General features: G+C 27.9%; 1 protein-coding gene across 1 annotated transcript in view; it reads right to left on the reverse strand.

The window, feature by feature from the left end:
* Window positions 1-23013, reverse strand: part of LOC121117225 (hemicentin-1) — a 338247-nt gene that overhangs the window by 74748 nt on the left and 240486 nt on the right. The window contains exons 11-12 of the mRNA XM_071888683.1: window positions 16310-16526; window positions 14245-14610 (exon numbers count right to left, since the gene is read on the reverse strand). Coding sequence (XP_071744784.1) covers window positions 14245-14610; window positions 16310-16526 — 583 coding nt within the window. The remainder of the gene's footprint in view (window positions 1-14244; window positions 14611-16309; window positions 16527-23013) is intronic.

Here is a 23013-nt window from a genome sequence, read left to right on the forward strand (position 1 = left end):
TATCATTTGAAAACCCTTTTTATTCCAGAGCAATATATACATATATTGATTACATTGATCAGGTCATCAATAATAATAGATATTTGTGCATATTTCTGTAAGCAAATAATACCGATTATTGATATTACCAATGAAAGGAAACATATGCTGAAATGCATTTATTGTGAAAGAGTTAATATATACAGAGTTTTTGTTTATACACATATGGAAAAAATGAAAGAAACAAGAATTAATAACAAGACCGTTGAAAGGAAATTAATATATATTATAAGAAGCACAATCTTTCTTTGTTTATGGTGGAATTAAACCTACAGCAAAAAAAAAAGTATGTTTATTAATACAAATATATGTACATACCTATATCGACTATCAACAAATTATATTTTGTTTATGTTATGTATGTATCAAACAAGGCTAAAAAATAACAAGATTAATAAGACAAAAAAGCATAAAAGAAGTTTTTTTGAGTTCTCTCTTTTTACCTATGTATATAATAATACCTTGACTTTCTTTCTTCCTCCCTCCCTACAAGAATATAACATTATTCTATGAATATACAATACATTTATGTATAATTCTTATTCCTTGAAGAGCTGACAATTTTCAATTCTTTCTTACAAAAATATGCTTGTCTCTACGATTGTCCCGTTGATTTCAAAGATACAAAGGGGGAAATGTTAACTTATACGAATAGTGTTCTGTGGACTTGAGTCCATTAAGTCGAAATGCGTCATTAGGGATCAACTCAAGTTGATAATTTAGAAACAGTAAAAAATGAAAAAAAATTATTAACTACACATTCCCAGTACCCATTTGTTAATTTATATTTAATAAAGTAATTTCAGACTCTACTGGGTGGAAACGTCATTGATGCCGAAAAATCATGTATTACAAGAACTCTCAAGTCTTGGTTAAAAATAAAGATATATAGAATAAGTTACGAATCGTCGGGCACATCGAAGAGGCGTTTACGTTCATGGACATTATATACGTAGACATTGTGTGTTATATTTGAGATTTAAAAAAAAATAAACATATTAAAAAATATGTCAGTAAGAAGTTTGTATTAGAATATTATAATTGAAACATAGAACTAGGAAGAATTATTGATGATTTAAAAACTAAATGACAAAATGCCTAAAATTCATGGAGTCGGACAAGTTTCAAATTATAATTTTTAATTTTGGACGTTATTCGTATCATGTTTCTTAATTTCGGAGGGATTTTTTTTCCCTATTTTTTATACCTTGAGTCTGTTCCTCCATTTCTTCTTCCTCATCCACAGCTATTTGAAAGATTTTCTCTTAGGTAACTAGCTATTTATTTGGATATTTAGTCAGCTATTTGTTATTTTATTAAATTGAAGACAATGTCTGATAATATTAATTTGTCAATTATTTGGTTCATATTATCAGACAGCGATTATTTTGCAAAAATATGATAAAAATACCGCAAATAAATATAATACTTATGTCAAAAATCATATTGAACTCGAACATGGCAATTTTGTTCTAACATAACCAAATGAAGACCATAACCATATTCATATTATCACACATCAGAAAATATAGAAGTGCTGAATTTTAACTGCAAATTATGAGAACCTCGAACTTTAATCTTTTGTTTCTCAAAAAATATATTATCAATTGATTTTGAAGTTTTACAGGATTATTTAGAAATTTGTATATATAACAGTTTCTTTTGATATTTTAGGTTGAATTACTAAAGAATTGTTATGACTTTACCGTTAAGTGTACGCCAATTTGGAACGTCCGACGATGCGTAATTGACCCTTTTTTTTTTTAAAGTTTATTTAAATATGTACAACAAACTTAACGAATTACCTTCTTGACGTCATTGGCTGGCAACTCTTGTAGCAAAAGTAATCCATTACTATTTTTTTCAGATAAGTGTGAGATACTCTTTCCTCTTTTGCAATCTTTCATAGGGTCTTCATTCATGAGGTCTTGGATGGTGTCGACCAGCTACTCATTGTAGGCGTTTTGTTGGCGTTTTACGATCTTTCACTTGATGTCAAAGTTAGCGTCAGCAACCCCAGACTCTATGAAATTATGGTAGAATCGTGGAAAGTATTTTACGGTGAGGTTATTGAAAAGTGAATTATCACTTCTTATCATTCCGGCACGAATTCTAGTGGCAATGGCTACCCTCTATGACTGTTGCAGGACATGATTTTTTTAAATGTTCCTTTAATTGGTTAGAGGAGTTGAACTGAGTAAGTATAAGTAACCATTATAGTATTACATTTCCTCAATCCCTCCTGAGAATCTTCATTCAAATCCAAATACATAAAGTATATTTCCTTTTCTAGTAACAACCTGGGTGCGAACCTACGCATACTAAGTTCAAGAGAAAAAATTTTCCCTTGCGTGTTGTCCGTGAGTTATGTCGATTCGACATGAATTGCAACAAAAAACTGGTTCTGTTGTTTTGTCCTGCACTGCTGATAGTGATCGCTTACAACTATTTTTCCGGGTTGATATGGATTTGCGAAAATTGGACATCAATAGCGTTTCCATCCAGGATGTTTTGTATTAATTATGTACTTTTTATGCACTAATACGTTCATTATTTTTTCTCTATGACAGCCAATGAGTAATTTTTTTTACTATTTTTGAGAAATTGCGAGATCGTGTTATTCATTACAAAATCGTCCCATATGTCTGATCTGTCTCCTCAGCGATTGGAAGGACCATATTAGAAATTGTAATTGATTATAATATCATTTAGGAACAGTGTCACAAAGTTCAAATATTCAATGAGACTTAGTGATAAATATCAGTACGACTCAACAAAATTTGAAATCGACTTTGAATTTGAAAAAAGACTCACAAATTGAGTCGTGTCAAACCGAGTTGAAGCAAAACTTAATTTGGGATTCTCAATGGATGACGTCACAATGTTTAATATTTACCTATTTCTATTTGAATATAACTAAAACAATAAGCTTTTTTGCTGTATATATTTATCACGGTTAGTCATTTCAACACTTTAAAAAACTGTAAGCATTTATCCAATAAAATATATCAGGACGTAAATTTGACGTCTCAATTAAGATAAAAATTACGTAAAATTGCGTGTAAGATTTTAACCCCTAACTCTACGTGATTATCTCATTCTATGGCCCGTGCTTATTTTTTATACTTTTACAGTTGACGGCTCTTTTTTTATAGACGGTATTTTAAAATACATAAAAAACAGAGGTTTTTTTTTTGATTATGGTGGTCCATGAGAAAACAGATTGGTAATAGTAATTTATGAGATTAAAAAAGTAAAATAATCCTGAATATATTTATGCATACTAATGAAGGAATATAATATAATTTATATTTACATACTTTTCTTTAATGTCGACATAGGCACACATAAAAATATGTGGGTATTTACTGTTACTGGGAAAGATAGATTTCTAGTGTCTTACGTTGGAGGGGGAGAAAATGAATGCATTGCAGTGACATTAATAATAAGGAATTAGAAATGACAAATGAGGAATTCTTATACATTTAGTAGAGGGGCTCTAAACAAAGAATTTTATCTTTTCTACTGATTTTCTTTTTATATATGTAATAACAACATTTTAACCAGCTGTTGGTAGAAGTATATTTTCTTCATGTAAAATATGCATAATATGAAATTCAATGGACCATGAACATATACTTTCCTTTAACAAGACAATGGTTTGTTTAAGAGTGTGAAAATAAATTTCATCAAAGAATGCGCCATATATGGAACGCATACTGATTTTTTCCTATCCATTTTTTGACCAATTTAGTTTTTTTTTCTTTCTTTATTTTTGTAGAAAAATGAAATAAAACAATCCTGCAAGGAATATTTTAATGAGTGAAATTAACTTTATTTTGGTAGATCTGTTTAGAGGATCAAATATCAAAGATGTAGCGATCCCTAACATTTTGATTTTTTGTCCTAAATCCTAATAAGAAGTCGGAATCGGACGTAAATGCCATCCCATAGAACAATATTTATTATATGAGGAAATCATAAGTATCAGGCAATAACTTAATCATTAATAAAGTTCATAAGAAAAATAAACACTTTAATTAGACCTAAGGCAGTAAGTTTTTTTACATTACATGAAGAGGGGGATTCGGATCGTTCTGGTGGAAAATGAAGGTATTTATGTAAAAAAGGGTCCTTATTAAAAATAAATGATTTTTTGGAATAGTTGTTTCTATAAATCTAAGTTAAATAAGGCCACAAGATTTTCTGGTCGAAAAAACAGGAAGGGAATATTTTTGTAGAGCTTTTGAAATTGACTAATGGAGGTAAAAAGGCTAAGAACCACGACTCTAAATTAATAATAACTCCAATCTATTTTTATATATGAAAGATATTGAAATTTTTATTTAGCTATTTATTATAGATGATTAGTTGTAGAGGGTGCTTTATAATTTTTGGGGTTTTCAAGGACAAATAACTGGGGCAGGACAGAATTTTAGTCCTATTATAGAAGACTGCTACAACTCTATTAAATGTATATGTGTGTAGACTCCCAATGTGATTGTTATACACTATCTTCAAGTAAATCCTTCATCTCCCCTTCTCTCTAAAATCCTCAAGGATCTTAAGCCTACATCAGATTCATTTTTTAAATATTTCTTCCCCTCTTTTATAAACATTAAATCACATCCTACTACAACTTTTTACTTATGAAAGGAAAAAGGAAAGGAAAAAATATCCTTTTTGCTAGAAAATTCATTTATCATTCCCTCTTGCCTAAAGTATGTATATTGTATATACATATGTAGGTATGTCCTTGTTGTGGGATACACATTATACATACTTTTTTCATTTAATAGTAACTTCCTTTTATTGTTGTACCAATATTTTTGTTCTGGTATCAAAGTTAGTATTATAATTTTGATATGTTTTGATAATTATGCATAAAACATATAATATATTATATAAAAATTATAAAACAAAAAGTCGAAACATCTAATAAAACACCCCTTTTTATATAAGAAATGTTTGCTCAACTTTCTCATTAGTTTGATCTTTTTTTCATGTCTCATAAATAGAAAAAAATTTACATATCAATTTAAATAACACCTAATTATTAAATATATGAACTAAACAGATCAAAAATTTCTCTGGTTCGAAGTACTTAAGAAAAATTTACATAATCTTAAAAAAGCATCCATAGGTTTTTTGTTCGGGATAGCTTATAGATTTGAAGACGTTATAAAATACAATTTTATAACATGCTTTGTTATATGAAGTACTCTTTTTTAGCTTATAACTTTGAGGGGTTACGCCATGGTATAACCATTTCTTTATGAAGACATAGAACCAACAATAACTGCTTTTATATGAATTAACTATGATAATGTTTTAAAAGTTTTGAAACACCAGTACTACTTTATATCAATTTGTATAATATATAAGCTTAACCTTAGTGAGATTTTTTGTTTATTTGGTAATCTGGAGAGTGTTTCTTTTTTTTCATAGCTTTTATCATTACACCAAATATATATCTATTTATTCCTCTAAAAATAACTTTTGAATCATAAGAGTTGATAAAATTCATGTAATAGGCTTAAAAACCCTTGAGAAGAAAACATGGCAAAAATATAATTATTAATATATAATATAGGAAAGAAATGTTAAATTGAATTTTCATGCTATTATTATTTTACTTCCCCTTTTTGAATATATACAATTTATATAAATTTATAAAGAAACATTCCTACATTTTATCCAATATAATAATGAAGAAATACGTTATAACGGCATCGATAACAATTACAAATTCTCCACATAAAAAAAAAATAGAATAAAAACAATATAATCAACAAGTTAAAAAAAGAATTTACTGTCTTTATTCTAGTTAATCTAACTCTTTGGGAGCTACTTTATCTATTCTCGATGAAGGGTAAGCATTGTTGATATAAGTGTGAAGTGGGTCTATAGTTGACAATGGGTTTTTTATAGGCCTCACATCTCAGAATCTGGCTCCCTCTTGGAATGACAACCATGTTCCAATATTTAATTTGCTTTAAATTGGAGAGTCTACCTTGTATAATTTGAATTGAGCGATGGACATTTTCATTTTTTCTTTATATATTTTCAATACTTCCATTTCTCAATAAAAAATTGGATTTCCTAAAACAATGGCTGTCTCAGCTATTTTGAAGGATTCTAGGGTATGAGGTAAATTGGTCATATGTAAACAATTGAGACTGAAGTATATTTATTTTCCTGTGGAATATTGTTTTTTAGTTTATCATCTGAAGAGTGTTTCTTATTTTTCAAAGGTTTTATCGTTATTATTTATATCTTGAAGAGAGAATATCTATGCATTAAGTAATCAATAGTGTGTTAGTTTATAAATGACAGAGAATAAAAACGATGGTTTGCTTGGTTTTATAGCTGTAAGTCCTTGTTAAACTCAGAGTATAATAGATGATATGCATCTGCGTATTTCTAGCTTGCATGCCCTTGTTATATACTGAGTGGGACAATTGTTAATTTCTTCATCTCATGACTGCGTACATTTGATCAAATAAAAGACCATTGTAGCGCAGCAGGTCTTCTACAAAGCATTCTTTAAAGTTTTATTTTATTTTTTCATACCGGTAGGTCATATTTAAAACAACTTTAATTATACTTCTTCACCTTATAAATAATATAAGTTAATAACAAAAAATATTTAAAGATTTTTTTTCTAAATTACCTTAAAAGAAAAAGAAGGTATAAATCATTATCCCTTGGTGAGCACTTTAATTTTACGACTTTGTAAACGTATGTATACATTGGCAGGTAGACCCACATACTTATATATAAAACACACATGAAAAAAGAATTTGATTTTGTAAACATTTGATATATTTATTTTAATTATAGACTTTTAACCAACTTATTTAAATATTTATTCAATGAACTATTAATTTTTTCTTTTGAAGAAAAAATGTTTTTATTGTAAATGATATGAAAAAAATACTTAGTAGGGGGTTTATTTGTGTATTGTTTGCATTTGAGTTCTAAAGGTTTCTGTATACAATATAATAGCATCATAACCTTTCTGTATCATAAATAATATATAATGGTGTATTTTATATATTTTTACATAAATGGCGTTTTATATATCGTTACAAACTCCCCTTAGGCTAAGAACCACTATTTTAGAGGCACCAAATTTATCTCCAAGAAAAGCAAAAGCAGGTAAATGAAGCTCAACTATATTATTTCTGGTGAAGATTCCTATGTAATGGAGTTTTTATTGTTTTCAAAAGATCCCAATAACTTCAGTCGATTATGTCGATATAGTCGAAAACAGTCGATTATGTCTATTTTACTATTACTTTCCCTTCGGCAATGGAGCTGCAAAATAAGGTTAGAAAAATAACAAAAAAATGCTTTTGGTGGGTTCAAAGCTCGCTAAACTAATCTGTGATTAAATTTTATTATGCAGAAATTGCTCGTGGTTAAGTGTTGTTATTTATAAAACTCCTTGATAATTAATTATATTATTTAAAAAAAGGAAACAAAAATATAAAGGGATAAGTGCTAAGTTTTTATATATTGTTATATCAACTTAATTAAGTGAAGTCAAGTATTTTTTAGAATTTTTTTTTTAGATTGAATTTGGATCACATTTTTATTCTTCAACGAATCATCAATTTTAAAATTGCACTTATTGTACCCATAATTGATTGATAATTAAGAAAATGATAAATTGAAAGATTTTGGGGACAATTTTATTCTTTTTAAATAAAATAAAGATTCTGGGATATCTTAAATCATTACACAAATTTGAATACAAAGCCTATAATTGACACAAACTTGACTATAAAATATTGAGTTGTATGTATTTATGAAGTAAAAAAATAATTTGTATCAAATCTAAAATTGAGGGAATTAATTATAAATGAAGAAATTTTTTTCATCTTAGATATATCCCTGCTCTCAAACAACAGATGAAGTACCTAGGAGGTGGCTTAGTTTTTTTCGAAAAAGTCGTTATAAAAATGTTTAAAAATATTTTCATTGATCTCACAAAAAGTCAAATTGCTGAATGGAAAGGATATATAGCTTAAACAGGAGGGCTTAAGTGGATTTTGTTTGGTATAACTTTATCAAACAATCCTATTAGTGGTATATCATAATCATTGTCTATAGCTTGGATAATTCTGTGGAGAGGTTCTCCAGTTTGACTCGAGTGCCACAGTCGACATCATCCACCGAAATTAAAAAATAAGTATTTCTTCAAGCAACAGGAAGATGCAGCAGTTTTTGAATGAGAAGCGGTGGAAAAAAATCTGTTCATGACGCTTTTTTGGACAATAGTTTCTCAAAGTGGAAGTTACTATATCCGCTAATAAGAAGCTCCAAATACAATCGAGCCCCCGTACCTTCTCCTGTGAAACTTAACAATGGAGAAATTACATTAGACGAACTAGTTAAGACGGCCAAAGAATATATAAGACAACTAAAACTCACACAAATCTGTATCAAACGAATACTAAGATCCCCATGAGGAATCTTGTACGGTCGTAAATTTACAACTCAGTTACAGATCTAAGCAGGAAATATTTCCTTTTATGAACTGTCTAAAGACTGTGAGAAAATATGTAACTCAGTTATCCACGTATTAGCTGAGTGCCCTTGTCTGGATATACGGACACTATTTGTATTTCTAAATTTAAAGGGTCTCATATATGCAAAATCAAGCTACCAATCGGTCATTAATATTTCTGGATTATCTGTGAGAAGGAATTTGCCTCCTAAAACCAAGGCTCTGTATTATGAAAATTAAAATTCCCAAGTATATATTTCTAGAAAAACTCACATTGGGAGAGCCGATCATATTATAAGCTTTTAGAGGCATATGAATGGATACCCCAGGGAGATAGGTTGTTTACTTTGTAAATACCTAAAGTCTATGAAAAGTTATGGTACTTTGCCTCTGACTTAGTAAGGTTCATACCCTCTGAATTAGAACGTCACCTGAAAAATTTAAAACGTATTTTGTTAATATTTTTTGGAAGCACCATCGTCCCTCGGATAAGTAATAGTTGTGGCAATTTTTATTACTGTAATTTTATTATAACTTTGAACGTTTTCTTAGTATTCGTGTCCATTTTTTCAATATTTTTGGACTCTTTTCATTTTTATTTTTGTTTCCAATATTTTAAATTGAAAACTTTATCTTTTTATAGAATTTTTGAAATGGAGACATAAGGAAAAAGAACGAAAGTATTGGTCTATCTCTTGAGGTCTAATTTCAAACTAAAATGTTTATTTATATTTTTACTTTCCAATTCCTCCAGAATTTTTATTTAATTATCAATGGTAGCAAAATGTAATAGTTAATAAAAAAAAGACCACAAAAAAAAAATATATTTATATAAATTGAGATTACTCCTTTTCTTTAATTTTTTTTTGTTGACGCACCAAATATGTATTTACATACTAAATACGGAGTCAGATTTTTCATAGACGGTTAAAGTATAACTTCTTTTTTTTACAAAATGCATAATTTTCTTTTGTACTATTCTGACTAGATATGTTCAATTACCAGAAAACTTTTGAATGATTACACAATGCAAACTTTAAAGTTTTCTCACACAATAATTGATTATTTTTCGAATAACCCGTCTACTTTAAATAATTTTATGAAGAAAATACACTTGGGGCTAAATTTTATTAAGAAAATTATTTTCCGCTAATTTGATGTCGGAACATATTAAAGCCTTCTTTTGATCTTTGTGCCGAACAAAATAGTATCAACAAAAAAAAGATTTCATCTTTCATTTTAATTCCTCCCATTGATCCATGTTTGACTAACCTCTAAAAATATGTAATGTGAAATGCCTATAAAAGAATAATTTGCATTGAAACAGAATGTAAGAGAATTATAGTAAGTATTTTCTGCCGACACATAAATGACATAATTATTAACAAAAGTTGGATTCTAAATAAAACATATGAAAATATGACATATTTTTTTAGTGGTATTGGTAAAAAATCACTTTAGAAGAATATTTTTCTTCTTTAGTCTCAATATTTTATTCGAAACATTAAATTCCATTTTCATAGATCGAATGTAATAAATTTAGAAAGACCAGTATTCAAAAATTGTTTAGTCAATTATCATCTTAAATTCTGGAACTGAATAAGTAATAATGTTTCACCATTTTCCTAAATCAAAATAGAGCAAGGGTTGGAATTCTATTAAATTGGATTATTTTAGCCTTTTTTCAAAATGACAGACAAAAGAACCTTTGTTTCTCAAGGAAATGCTCTATGTAAATATAATATATTTATTACTTATTTTAATATGTTCGTTCATCTATGTTAAAAGTAGCAAAGTTAGTCTGTCTGTGTACATCTCCCATTTGAGTGTGCTCTTGATATATTATAACTACATGGTTACTGTATAAAATAAATAACGATATTGTAACGAACGTGTCTGACACAAAAAAGAGGTACAAGTTATCTATGCCTATAATATAGATCGAAGCTCTCCAAGCACTGCCTGGTACTCCCATAAGTATACTTTATGTACATATCAAGACAAATACAAAGCCTGCAGGAAAACAAAAGAACTATGTTCCCATTCATTTTCTGGAAGTGTGCATGTTAGTGCAAAATAAATAAATAAATCAAGTATTTTTAGTCGTTTTTTTACAGGGCTTAAAAAGAAGGAAAAAATAAAACTAATTTATCTTTATCATGAAGCTTTTAGTTCATCATTTTTGTATGTAATTTTTTTCTCTCTCACACAAACTCTCTACCTGGCAGAGAACCCTTTATGACATTTTTCTCATTTGAAGGATCCCTCTAAAAAAAAAAAAATCTATAAAATTTTATCTTTTTATTTACTTACTGTAATGGTATAAAAAACTTTAATAGACGAATGAACAAAGTATTCCAACTATAATTTATCTATTTAATCGTTATTTTCTCCGTGTACTTTTATTTATACTAGTGAAAGTAAAAGTACCAACCTAAGTTGGCGACATACTTCAAGTATCTACTACTACTAATAATAATGATGTAAAACCATTTCTTCAAATATTTCTTTATCTCTTATATGAGCAGATTTGTGAAGTTTCAAAATAAAAACGGGCTCAAATGTTTCTTCTGACAATCCGTTGGCCAAAATCATCGATGAAGTTATGTTCTTAAAATTATATACTTAATAATTTTTGATTAGTTGGGTGGAAGCCATCTTTTTTTAACTGCTCTATAACGTGTGACAAAAATTTGATATACTTTTTTAAACATACAAATAGATTGGTTTTGATTTAAAAAAACCGTAATTTTCTGAGGCCTTAAACTTTAAATGAGTAACAACATGAAAAAACTCAAAACCTTACCTATAATGACTCCACACCAACAAATAATATTTTACTGATTAAAAGTACATAATGGTCTGTAAAAAATAATATGATCCTTCCTAATGAAATATAGAAAAAAAAAATACTTTTTTTCTCAATTTTTTCTTTTCTATCACGTGATATATATGACCTATCAGTAAAAAATTAACTAGAAACCAAATTTATATTCTAATTTCAATTACAAGTAAAAAAAAAAATTCATCATACGTTACTGCAGTTCAAAAATTCATAAAACATATAATCATAATGATAAAGTAATAAGTTCGCCCATGATCTAGAAAATCATCTTATGAGCCTTGACCAATCTTCTTTAGTATGTAAATAGATTACAAAAAAAGTATCACAGCAATATATTTTTAGACATTTTTTCCACGTTTTCTACTTTTTACGTCGGTAAATAAAAATGACACATGTGGATTGTCAACACAAAAACAAGCTAGAATGATTTTTCTCAAAGGGTAGTTTGAATTCTTCGACAAATAATTATCGTTTATTTCTATCAACAAGCTCATATGAGTTTTACACTGGAAACGCCACAAAATTGTACTTAATGCTCTAAAAAATAATTGACGCTATAAAATAATTCGAAATTGATATATTTTGTTTGAATAATACCAAATTAGGAACGAATTAACTATCATCAATCAAAAGAAAATTTAAAAAAATAGTTTAAAATATTGGGTATTTCAACTCATCCTGGAAATTAGAATACAATACCTTTAAATGTATCAAAGCATGTAAACGAAACGTTGAGTTGTGTGAATAAATATAATATTAATATATATATTTATTGGTCATTTTATATATTTCTTGATTTTTGTTCGAGATAGTTTATGTGTTTTCTAATTCCATTAATTAAAATTTTGCATTATAATTTTGCACTTTTCAATAATATAATGTAGCATTTTTTAGGAAAGTTAAAGTTCCTGCAAATGTAAAGATTGCCTCTTTTAAAATAAATTGTCAACCATCAAAATAAAATGTAGTTTTTACATATTTTTTTATAGATAATATATGGGAATATGTAGTTCTATATTTATTTGTTATATAGTTGGTTCTTAAAAGCATATGGAACAAAGTAAGGTTATTGGTTGATTGGTTAGATACCTTAATCAATCAAGAACCTTTTTTTACCTATCAATATTTTTATATTGTCTTTTATAAAATAAGAAGAATTATATGTTCAAATTGTCAACCATCAAAATAAAATGTAGTTTTTACATATTTTTATAGATAATATGTAGTTTTATTTTGATTTGTTAGATAGTTGGTTCTTAAAAGTGTGTGGGACAAAGAAATGTTATCGGTTGATAACAAAAACAAAACAAGATACCTTAATCAATCAACAGCCTTTTCTTACCTATCAATATTTCTAAATTATTATTAATAAAAAAGAATAATTACATGTTCGAACTTCGTTATGGATAATTCCTTTTGAGACATTTTGTAATAATCTCAGTTGAAATTCGTTTGAAAAGGTTTACGTTTTCTGCAGATTACAAATTTATGATATAATTACAAAAAATTGACTTATGATTATTTATCTTCAGATCCAACTTTTCTAAGGGTACACCACAACAATCTTTTTTGGTTTCTCTCAACCTATCTACAAAAATAACCGAACTGAACTAGTAATTTGTGAATGACTTCATTTTCTCTAACTATTGGAAGATTCTTTATTTATTGGTAAGAATCCAATGTATCTATGTGGCAAAACAAATACCACATCATCAATATTTTTCCATAGTATTGATTTACACAACAACCTATTTGTCCTTTGGAATCGTTGAAATTGTCATGAATTTCTTCTATATAGCGAACTTTGCAAATTCAAATGAAATCACCCTATTAATTGAATATTAAGAAGATGGGAAAATAATAAAATATCGTTATATTTTGTATCATAAAATGCGTCATCTTGTGAAGGGGATGAAACATTTAACGGTTCAAGGAAATTACTCAAGCTAATAGGGGCTTTTCCCCTTTTGGTTTACAGCTTTAGTAGGAATATGTTTACTTCTTTCCAATAAATATTTCAATTTCTACAAATCATTGTTCAGAACACTAAAGGAGCATAAAAATCAACAGCTAACAAAGTTATATTTTGATTATTCATATTTGTAGACTCAATGTGATCTTCATTATATCTTTTATCCGTTCTTCAAACTGAGTTTACAAGCTCATTTTCTATCTTTAATTATAATGAAATATTTACTGCTTTATGTTATTTTATTCAAGTTCAAGAAATATACGTTGAGAGCACACAAAATATTGTGGTCATATCATTATAACAGCATTAACTATATCAAATTGATTGGAAAACGCCTCTGTTGAGCTGCCACTTTCCTTTTTCAAATATAAAGAGGGGAAAAGAGTATCCCATATCTATTTCCCAAAATATATAAATTAAAAGAAACTAGTCAACAGTTCTTAGTTTGGAATTATGTAACCTGAATTTTTACTAGAGTAACTCAACAAAACAATTTCAAACGTAAGTTACCATACATTTATGATGCGTCTATTGCTTTTTATTTGTTTGCACTACTTAAAAAAGATATTCGATTTATGTTAAAAATATTTTGTTTTGGCACTTTCATTCCCACTCAATTGGAAACTAATTTTTTATTTGTATATTACTTTAAAAGTAGAGCACATTTAATTAAAAAAAACATATTGAAAAAAAAGTTTAAGGATTTTAACCTTGCAATGCATTAGCATCATCATAGTGTTTGAAAATAAAATGTTTTTAAATATCTAAATATAATCTTAGCAATGTATATGCTCTTAATGAAGTTTTATTATTTATTTGACAATGACGTAACTACAAAAGAATGAAGAAATAAAATAATTAAATGACACTTACCTTCAACTGCATGTTTCCGTTGCTTGACAAAAGTTTCTTGTATAATAAATGGCTCCGAGGAACCCTTGGAGTTCTGAGCATATACAAAAAGCTTAACAGGTATGCCACTATCAATGTTAGTAAGCTCAAATTGTGGAAATTGATTTGTGACCTGTGTCTTGAGTATCATATCTCGAAGTTCTTCACTTCCTGAAGCCTCATTCTCAGTTTTACTACCATCATCCGGGATTTTGTTTCCTTTTTTTTCGTAGAGTTCCAACATAAAAGTTTGAGGAAGTCCTCCATCAAATCCTTCACGACAACCGATTTTCACAATGGGTAAACTTTGATTAATCACCTTACATTCGCTTAAAGGTGCAGGTCGACCTATTAATTCAATCACAATTATAAGTCATTATTTCTTTAAACATACGTGACAAATCAACACAAAATTAAGCTAGAATTATTTTTATTAAAAAAAAGTCTGGATTACGTTTGTATTCGTCGAAGAATAATTATGCAATTTTTTTTCCTCTTTGGTCCAGACCAAAGTTTAACCGAAGTATTTTTTTTATAATGATTATTATGCTTATTTGTAAGTCGGCTGTGAAGGATCCCGAGTAATGAAGTATTACAAGAATGATTAGAAAGCCACTATTTTGTTCTTTCGAAATAGTCTTTGAGAGGAACTGCAATAAAATTACAAAGTTGTCTCATTGCAAAGATAGTGAATCAGTTAAAACTATTATGGTATCAGACCGGTCTAGAACTTTCAAACCAAAACCCAGCACAAACGAACATAAACATTCTATAGAATATCCGTACTATGATTATACGTAGTATTTTAAATTTTTAACATAAAATTATATTACATAATGTTTCATTTCCTAATATAAAAACCTACTCACTAGATAATTTAAGTTATTCCATCTGATCAAAACGACTTTAACTTCATCAAAATTGTAGCATAAATCCACCAGCATGATTTATTGGCCTTTTTAAAAGAATAAATATTCTAAGAGGAACTCATTTTCTCATACTAAAAAACCTTTTAAGAATCCAAATTTGTATCATCTTTCAAAATATGAAGCTTTCAAGTTGCCCTCCAGTAAGTACTTGTATACATAACATATATTGAGCTGATACAGTTGTGTACATAGACTATAAGTTAGTATATTTTTCAAAAAATATACGTAAAATGAATTCATGAATCCATTCCTTATTAGCAATATTTTTTAAACTAAAAATATAATTCAAAGTTTGCACATTGGTAACCAAAGGTTTTTTTATTAACTTCCTATAAAATACTACTGCATCACATTAATAAACCCATACAACAAATATTTTTTATTTTTGACTTTACCCTCTTAATTTTTTAAAAACAAACTTTTTAATTTGTAAGAACTTTTCGTTAAAAGCAAGTAAAAAGCGACCATTTGTGTGTTTTGGGTAAAAAATTGATTTTTTAATTTATTGAACATGCCTAATTAAACGTTTATCTTTATAAAAAATAATTTAATTTCAATAACACCTCCAAAATTAGGTTATTAATTTTTAGAAAATCATCTTTTCGAGACACTACACGATTGCAACATTGGAGTGTCAAAATAAAGAAGCTCCTTATTTTTGTGTGTATTTAATGAACCGTTGACGATATATTTGTAAATCAATGCACTTTTTAAGCCCAAAAATAGTAAAACTGCACAAAAGGAAGATTCTAAAATTCATGTATCAAATATGATACGCATGATGTTTTACGGTTAGAGGCTTTAAAAAATGATTATCTTATAATATATTTATTATGTTTTTACAAAATAACTTATTAACAGCTTATTTTTTACTAAAATACGAAATAAAGATATTGCTAAATAAACCACAATAATCGTACTTGGCTTTTCTTAAACATTTTCCAAGTAAATGTTTATTTTTGGTTTATAGGCGATTCGTTATATTAGCATGTCAGTGATCAGTGGTTCTCAATCTTTTTACTTTGTGTTTTGGCAAATTTCTAACATGTGCTTATGTTGGTACCAAAGTAAGGTAATCACTGATAAAGATGATGAAACATTATTTTTAATTTATCTACCTGTTGGCACGATTTGAAATGTGCATGGCTCTATTTGATGCCCAATAGTGTTCTCTCCTTGGCAAAATAGTGTTCCATAGTCTTGATTATTTGTTGGTGTGAAGTTGAGTGTACTAATTAGCCCGTCGCTACTGAATCTATCCTGCTCCAACTCTTCATGATGATCACTGTTGTTGAAGAACCAGGTAAAGGCCACAAGTGGAGGATATGCATCCACCTATTAGCAGAAAAATAAAAGAAAAAAAATATATACAAACACATTATAATTGGCTCTTCATCATTCAAGATCGTTTTGATGGTGGAACGGAGCTTAGAAATGATTCGAAAAGGATTTTTTTAAATTCCTTTAATCTAAGAATAATATGTACATTTAGTATAAATATAAATATAATTTGCGCAGAGATTAAAGTAAATTATTCATTATTCCCTTTTTCCTTGTTAAATTTTTACTCTTGCTATTCGTGGGCCTGAAAAAAAGGGTTACAAGTGACATTTTGTAATTCTCTATTTTAATATAAAAACAGTGTTTTTATATATCACATTTGATATACTTCTAATATTAAATTTCCAACATTTTAATTACCCAAACCTATATGTTAGAAGTATGTCAAATATGATATATAAAAACACTTTTTCATACATTAAGACGATGGTTTACTAAATGCCATTTGTAACACTTTATTCCAGGCTCACGTATTAATGTCAATTTAAAATATTAAATTATATTTCAAATTGAACAACCATTTAATGTTAGTCAAGTAAACATTATTATTATTGATGATTTTACGATGGTCTGGATCAATACAGTAGCCAAAAATAATTACAGATGTTTGCAAGTCTAATAATAAGTAATTATATAAGCTAATATACTGTTAGTTATCATGTTGATGTATAAGATTGTGAGTTATATGCTAATATCAAAATTGTTTTGTTTTTCGCCATTATTGCACCTAAATTGTATTATATTTTCTGATAAAACGCTGTCGGAATATTTGTTCCTTGGGGAACAAAATATCTACAAATAATATTCTTAATTAAAAGACGTTGAACTTAACGGGACTTTAATTCTAGAACACCACCCTGTATATGTATTTATAATTTGAAGTACATTATCTTTCACTACTCTTCAATTATTTGAAAGTTATCATGAACAAAAATACTTCCATGTAAATTCGACGTTATTTTTTTAAGTTTATCTATATTATACTAATACCATGTATATTTATCTCTTAAAAGATGAAAACTAAGCTGATGATATTTCGAATAGATTAATGTATTAACACATTCCTTACTTTAACAAAATAATTAAGTACAATTATAAATTTATATTAAAAACTAACTGAAAGGACCAAAGAAAATAAATTAATAAAAAATAATATATACTTAATTTGCACGCTTAATCTGGTAGATAACCATATAGGATAATTATGATAATACTGATTATTTAGAGATACAAAGTCTTGATTAATCGATGGCCTTATTATTTGAATAGTTAAGTAAAAAATATTAATACATAATCAAAAAGCCTTAATTGCCATAGCAAATCATCTCATCTAGTAACTTTTTTGATTTTCTAAATATCGAATTAATGTTGTAGCAAACACAAAATAAATGGCAGTGAGATAATATATATGATTTTTATTCAAAAGTAAGAAAAGAGACAGTTATTAAAAAAAAAACTCTTTATCTCGTGTTTTAAAACATTTTTGATTTTATGTTTTAGAGAAAAAATATTATAAATAAGGGAAAATATTTGATAAATAAATAAATTATTATCAAGTTGACGATGTTTGATCACGTCTTTGACTTTTCATTGACGCCCATACTACAATACGAGACCAAAGACATCACCTTCTCCATTGTACTTACCGTTATAATATCTTAAATTGATCTTGAATGAATGTATTTTGAATTTGGATAAAGTTATGCTAATTGATAGCAAAATAATGAATAATTTATTTTATATAAGTTAAGGGAAAAACAATGAAAGAATGACAATTTTATTACACAAATATTGATCCTAAAGTTATGATTCTTAATTATCAAAATCAGTTTTTATTCAATATATCAAAGAAAATTCGATAATTATTTTTATTTTTTCCACCACAATACAGTTGTAATTTAAATTTTGTTCAGGTCGTTTTTTGATCGTTCAGCCCGTAGCAAAAATCATTTACTTCGGAAAGATTATTTGATTTTGGAGTAAGATATTAATTCAGTTATGCAAAAATTTGTCAGGAATTATAAATACAGATATTTTACTATGCTTTTAGCTTTAATTGATAATTTTATTTGCCAATTATATCCTTAAATTCATTCAATTCCTTTTATATTCTTTACTCACGCATTAAAAAAATGGTTATTACTAAACATATCTATGTATATAATATATACATTGTTTAAAAGTTCTTAAAACTGAGTACATTAGTTATTTTTCTTAAGTAGAATCCATCTAGTGATTTCTTTTATAGTAATATATTTATGAAAAAGAAAAAAAAAGTTTTCAAATAGCTAAAGTAATGAAAGCAAAGTTAAAAAAAGTTGCAAAAAGTTATTTCCATCCTATTAAAAGTTAAGATATATTCATGTGTTACTACTTTTATTGAAATAACTTTTGAATAACAAAAATAAAATAGACATTCTATTGGAGAACAGCAACAAACCTTAAGTATTACCTTTTTCTACTGTCATGAAAGTAACTTTTCTACATTTCTAAAAAAACTATTAAACTATAATGAATTAAAAAGAGGTCAAATAGATGCACTTCAGTTTTAGGTTCATAACTATTCTTCTTCAAAAATTATAAAATGTCCGCTTAATTTTATTTAAAAAAATATTTGTTCAGAAGCTTAATGTCAATTGTAATTTCGTTTCTTAAGGATGAGGGGAGTTTCTAACGCATTTAAAAGAATTGTCATAGCCGCAGAATCTCCAAGAGTAATATCAGGCTTGATACAGACGTCATTAAACTCCTTTTTGATAAACTCTTTTTCCATTGGAACAATATTGAACAACAGGTTGAGAAGCGACTTTGAAAGGAACTGAGGAGATTGGAAAAACAACCTAATTATTTTCAAGCTGTAATCCTATGAGAGCCATTGGATGGAGGGGATTCTGCTCCTGGAGATTGACTTTCATTGTCACAAAGTGTGCTAGGAAGGGGAGAAGTTCATATGAAGGAAGATCACATAGGAGCTTTAGGTATCTCAAAAATGGAGATAATTTTCCGGAAAGTTCTTTTGAAGCTAGAATCTCCAGGTAATGTTGGACACCAAAAAGAGGAAGGGGATATGCTCCTAAACTCTTTCGAACAGGCATCGCTACGACATGCCTGGAAGATCACCTCTACTTCTTTACAACTAGGGATATTACTTAGCCCTTTTAAAATTTTCTAGTAAATACTTAAATGTAGCCATAATTCGGGATATCAAGCTTCATTAAACATATTTATTAGTTATGGTATGTTTTTGTGGCAATAAATTCTTTAAAATATCTCAACAGACAAAACCAGCCGAAATAAAATTCATGTCACTCTAAAAAAACATTAGGTAAAACTTTTTATATGAAATCATTCAATCAAGTAAACAATATAATTAGATAAACTAATATGATTTTTCCTATTTAAAATTAGTAACCCGAAAAAATCACTATTTCTAATGTGGAATCAAACGGAGCTAACATCAGAAAATGAAATTCATTTGTTTAAATATAACTAAATTTCAATTTTAATCAGAAACATATTCCACAAAAAAAGGTTAAGCTTAAACATAATTAACTTCAGCATCAAAATGAAGGTATGGGTATTTAGATGAAGATATCATATATCATTGCAGAAAAAAAAAATATATATATATAATTTTTTTAGCGGTGTACCAAAATTATAATACACTCATTAGACAAAAGAAAGTCGAATGTCTATAATTTTCTTTAGTTTTAATTTTACAATTGTATTTCCTTCCAAATTACTGATACACTGATGGAATTCATGACTGTACACATGAATGCTGTAGAGTAAAACTAAAGATTTGTTCGAGGGAGATATAAGTGTTTATTAGGCAAAGAGTAAAATTTAGGATCTACATTAGATGCATTTTTGTTCTTTGTCCATGCAATATACGATCCGGGACTTTTGTTTACCTTTCTTGCTTTCTCATAGCTCCATGTAGCTATTCTAATAAAACATTTTGGCTGCTAAGCTGCTCTCCTCTCAAACATTTCATTTACATACCATACATTTTTATTGTCATCTTAGATATTCCAAAAAACTTAATAACAGTGGAAAAATCACATTCTATCCTATCAATAATGATAATAATATTAAGGATGTTAAAAATTCAAGATGAAAAAGTTAACTCTAAATTATTTAAGTCCATTACATTATTTTTGAGCTACTACGGAAATATATATATTTTTGTTCTTAGTTTTTTTTTAGCTTCTAAGTAGACTTTGACGGATGAGCCCCTAAGAATATTTATTTTATACTCAAATACTCACAATCAAAGTCTTGATATTATAACATTAAGATGAAGAGGAATAAGGAAATAATAGAGTTCTTTTTGATTCATAACCAAATTAAATCATTTTGTAACAAAAGAAGCAGAAGTCGGATGAATATTCATTAATATCAGATTTGGCTAAAGCATTCGTTACAGAGTGCAACCGGGAAATTTTTCGTGTCATAATTATTATTATTTTTTTGTTGCAGTAATTAAGGTTTCACATGAGATCTCAAGCAATGTTCGATACATGAGTTGTTTTTCTTCCGCATTGTTTTAATTTAATCAAAACTGGACAAAAAATGAGTGAACAGAAATAAAAAAGGCAGAGGGTTTCGGATATTCTCGACGCAAATGTCGATCTAAAAAGAATTTCACACATTGTCGGTGTAATCGTGATGACAGTCCAGAACATCAGGGAAGCCGATGAGAATGGGAAATGAGTCAAAAAGGAAGGCAGGAAGTGGATGAAATGGTTTGAAGCGAAATGAAAAATTTCTCAAATCCCTGGAGGCCAAGATCAAGGAGATTCAACAACATCAATGTACTACATGGGTGACGAGTTCAACGTGGACGAAATCAATATCAAGATGGCTTTTCATGATAAAATCGGCCTTGAGGGCTTTATCAAAACTCCAAAATATCTCCTTACCGACGGGATGAAGGCCTTAAGGCATGAGAGATGCAAAAAAAGTCCTTAATTACTTGAAGAGTCATCCGTCGACTGTGAAAATCTTCTCATACAAGAAGATCTTCACAGTCGACTAGGTTTTGAGCCACAGAAACAAACTCGTAAAAGGACAGGATTTAATTTCAAAAACCTAAAATACTTGCCATTTATTAATAATAAGATAAAAAGACAATAAATTGCGAAATATCGAAAGATACTTCTTTGTTTTTTTTTAGGCTAAAACATCATAATCTGTCTCTCAAGGTTTTTCAATTTTATTGGTCTATTTTTTATTATACCTGGAGAGATTTCATATATTTTTTTAATTTTATAATTCTCCTTATTAAAAATATGCCAAGGGAAGAGGAGAAAAACAATTTTTATGGTTTGTTGATATGTAAGTGGTATCTTTTCCTTCTTTGCCTATGCTTGAGAATCTTTTGGAACGAAAAGGAAAAGAAAACATTTCATTACTTATCAATGAAAGGAAAAATCAAATAACCCTCTTTAATATGAGTATCGTCATGCCTCTAAATGTTATTTATAAGTAGATATAAGTATGTACGTGAAAATAGGAAGTTAATTTTAAGCAAAACGGAAGAGCATTAAATAAATAAGTAATCCAAAGATTTGCTTCCTTTTCTTATTTATTCCCCAGTTATTTTCAGGGGAAAAGAAGTATATTACATTTTTAACATATTATTAAAGTTGTAGAAAATATGATCTCAACCGCATTCGAGGTACTTTTTATTACTGACAATCTGAGCAATGTTGGTATATTTTTCTAGGCTGTTATAATTATTGTTTAATTTCATATACAAAAAAAACAACGGATAAAATGTAGGAACTGCAAATCAAAAAACGCATTTTTGTCTTATCTTATAAAAAAAAGGTCTATAATATTTTTAGTAATACAAAATATACCAATAAATAAATGAACCAAGTAGTAACAGGTTTTTTTTAGGTTGTCCTCAGCAAGAAAGGTATTTGTGCACGAGAAAAAAATGCTTAGTGAATATAGAAGTTAAGACGATGCATTTGTTCTCTTTTGTTCTATTTTTCCATATAAAATTTTTGGTAAGGAACAACACCAAGTGTTGAAGAAAAATTATTCGAAAATATTTTTAGTAATATTAAATTTAAAAAAAAAATCAATTATGCATATGAGATAAATCTCGTTCTCTCTATCTTTGCTTTTCAATTCCAAAATAATATTGATTTTCTCTTATATTTTATCATTAGCATAAAAAATAGGGTTAAAATCTTGTGATGAAGAAAAAATTATTTAAAGGGAAGTAAATGTTTGAGTTACGCCTTATTTATACTATCATTGTTTAGAGTAAAGTTATATGCAGGTATTAAATAATAAATAGATTTATATGTACAATGAATTCTGTGGGTATTGTTATTGCAATCATTGAAAAGTTTTTAGTTTTTTTAACAGAACATTAACCATTAAAATAATTCTGCGAAAAAAAGTAAGATACATAAAAAAAATGTAGAAAATATATTTTTTAAAAATAACTAAAGGTTTCTTA

Source organism: Lepeophtheirus salmonis, chromosome 5 (assembly GCF_016086655.4).
Source record: "Lepeophtheirus salmonis chromosome 5, UVic_Lsal_1.4, whole genome shotgun sequence".
NCBI lineage: Eukaryota > Metazoa > Arthropoda > Copepoda > Siphonostomatoida > Caligidae > Lepeophtheirus > Lepeophtheirus salmonis.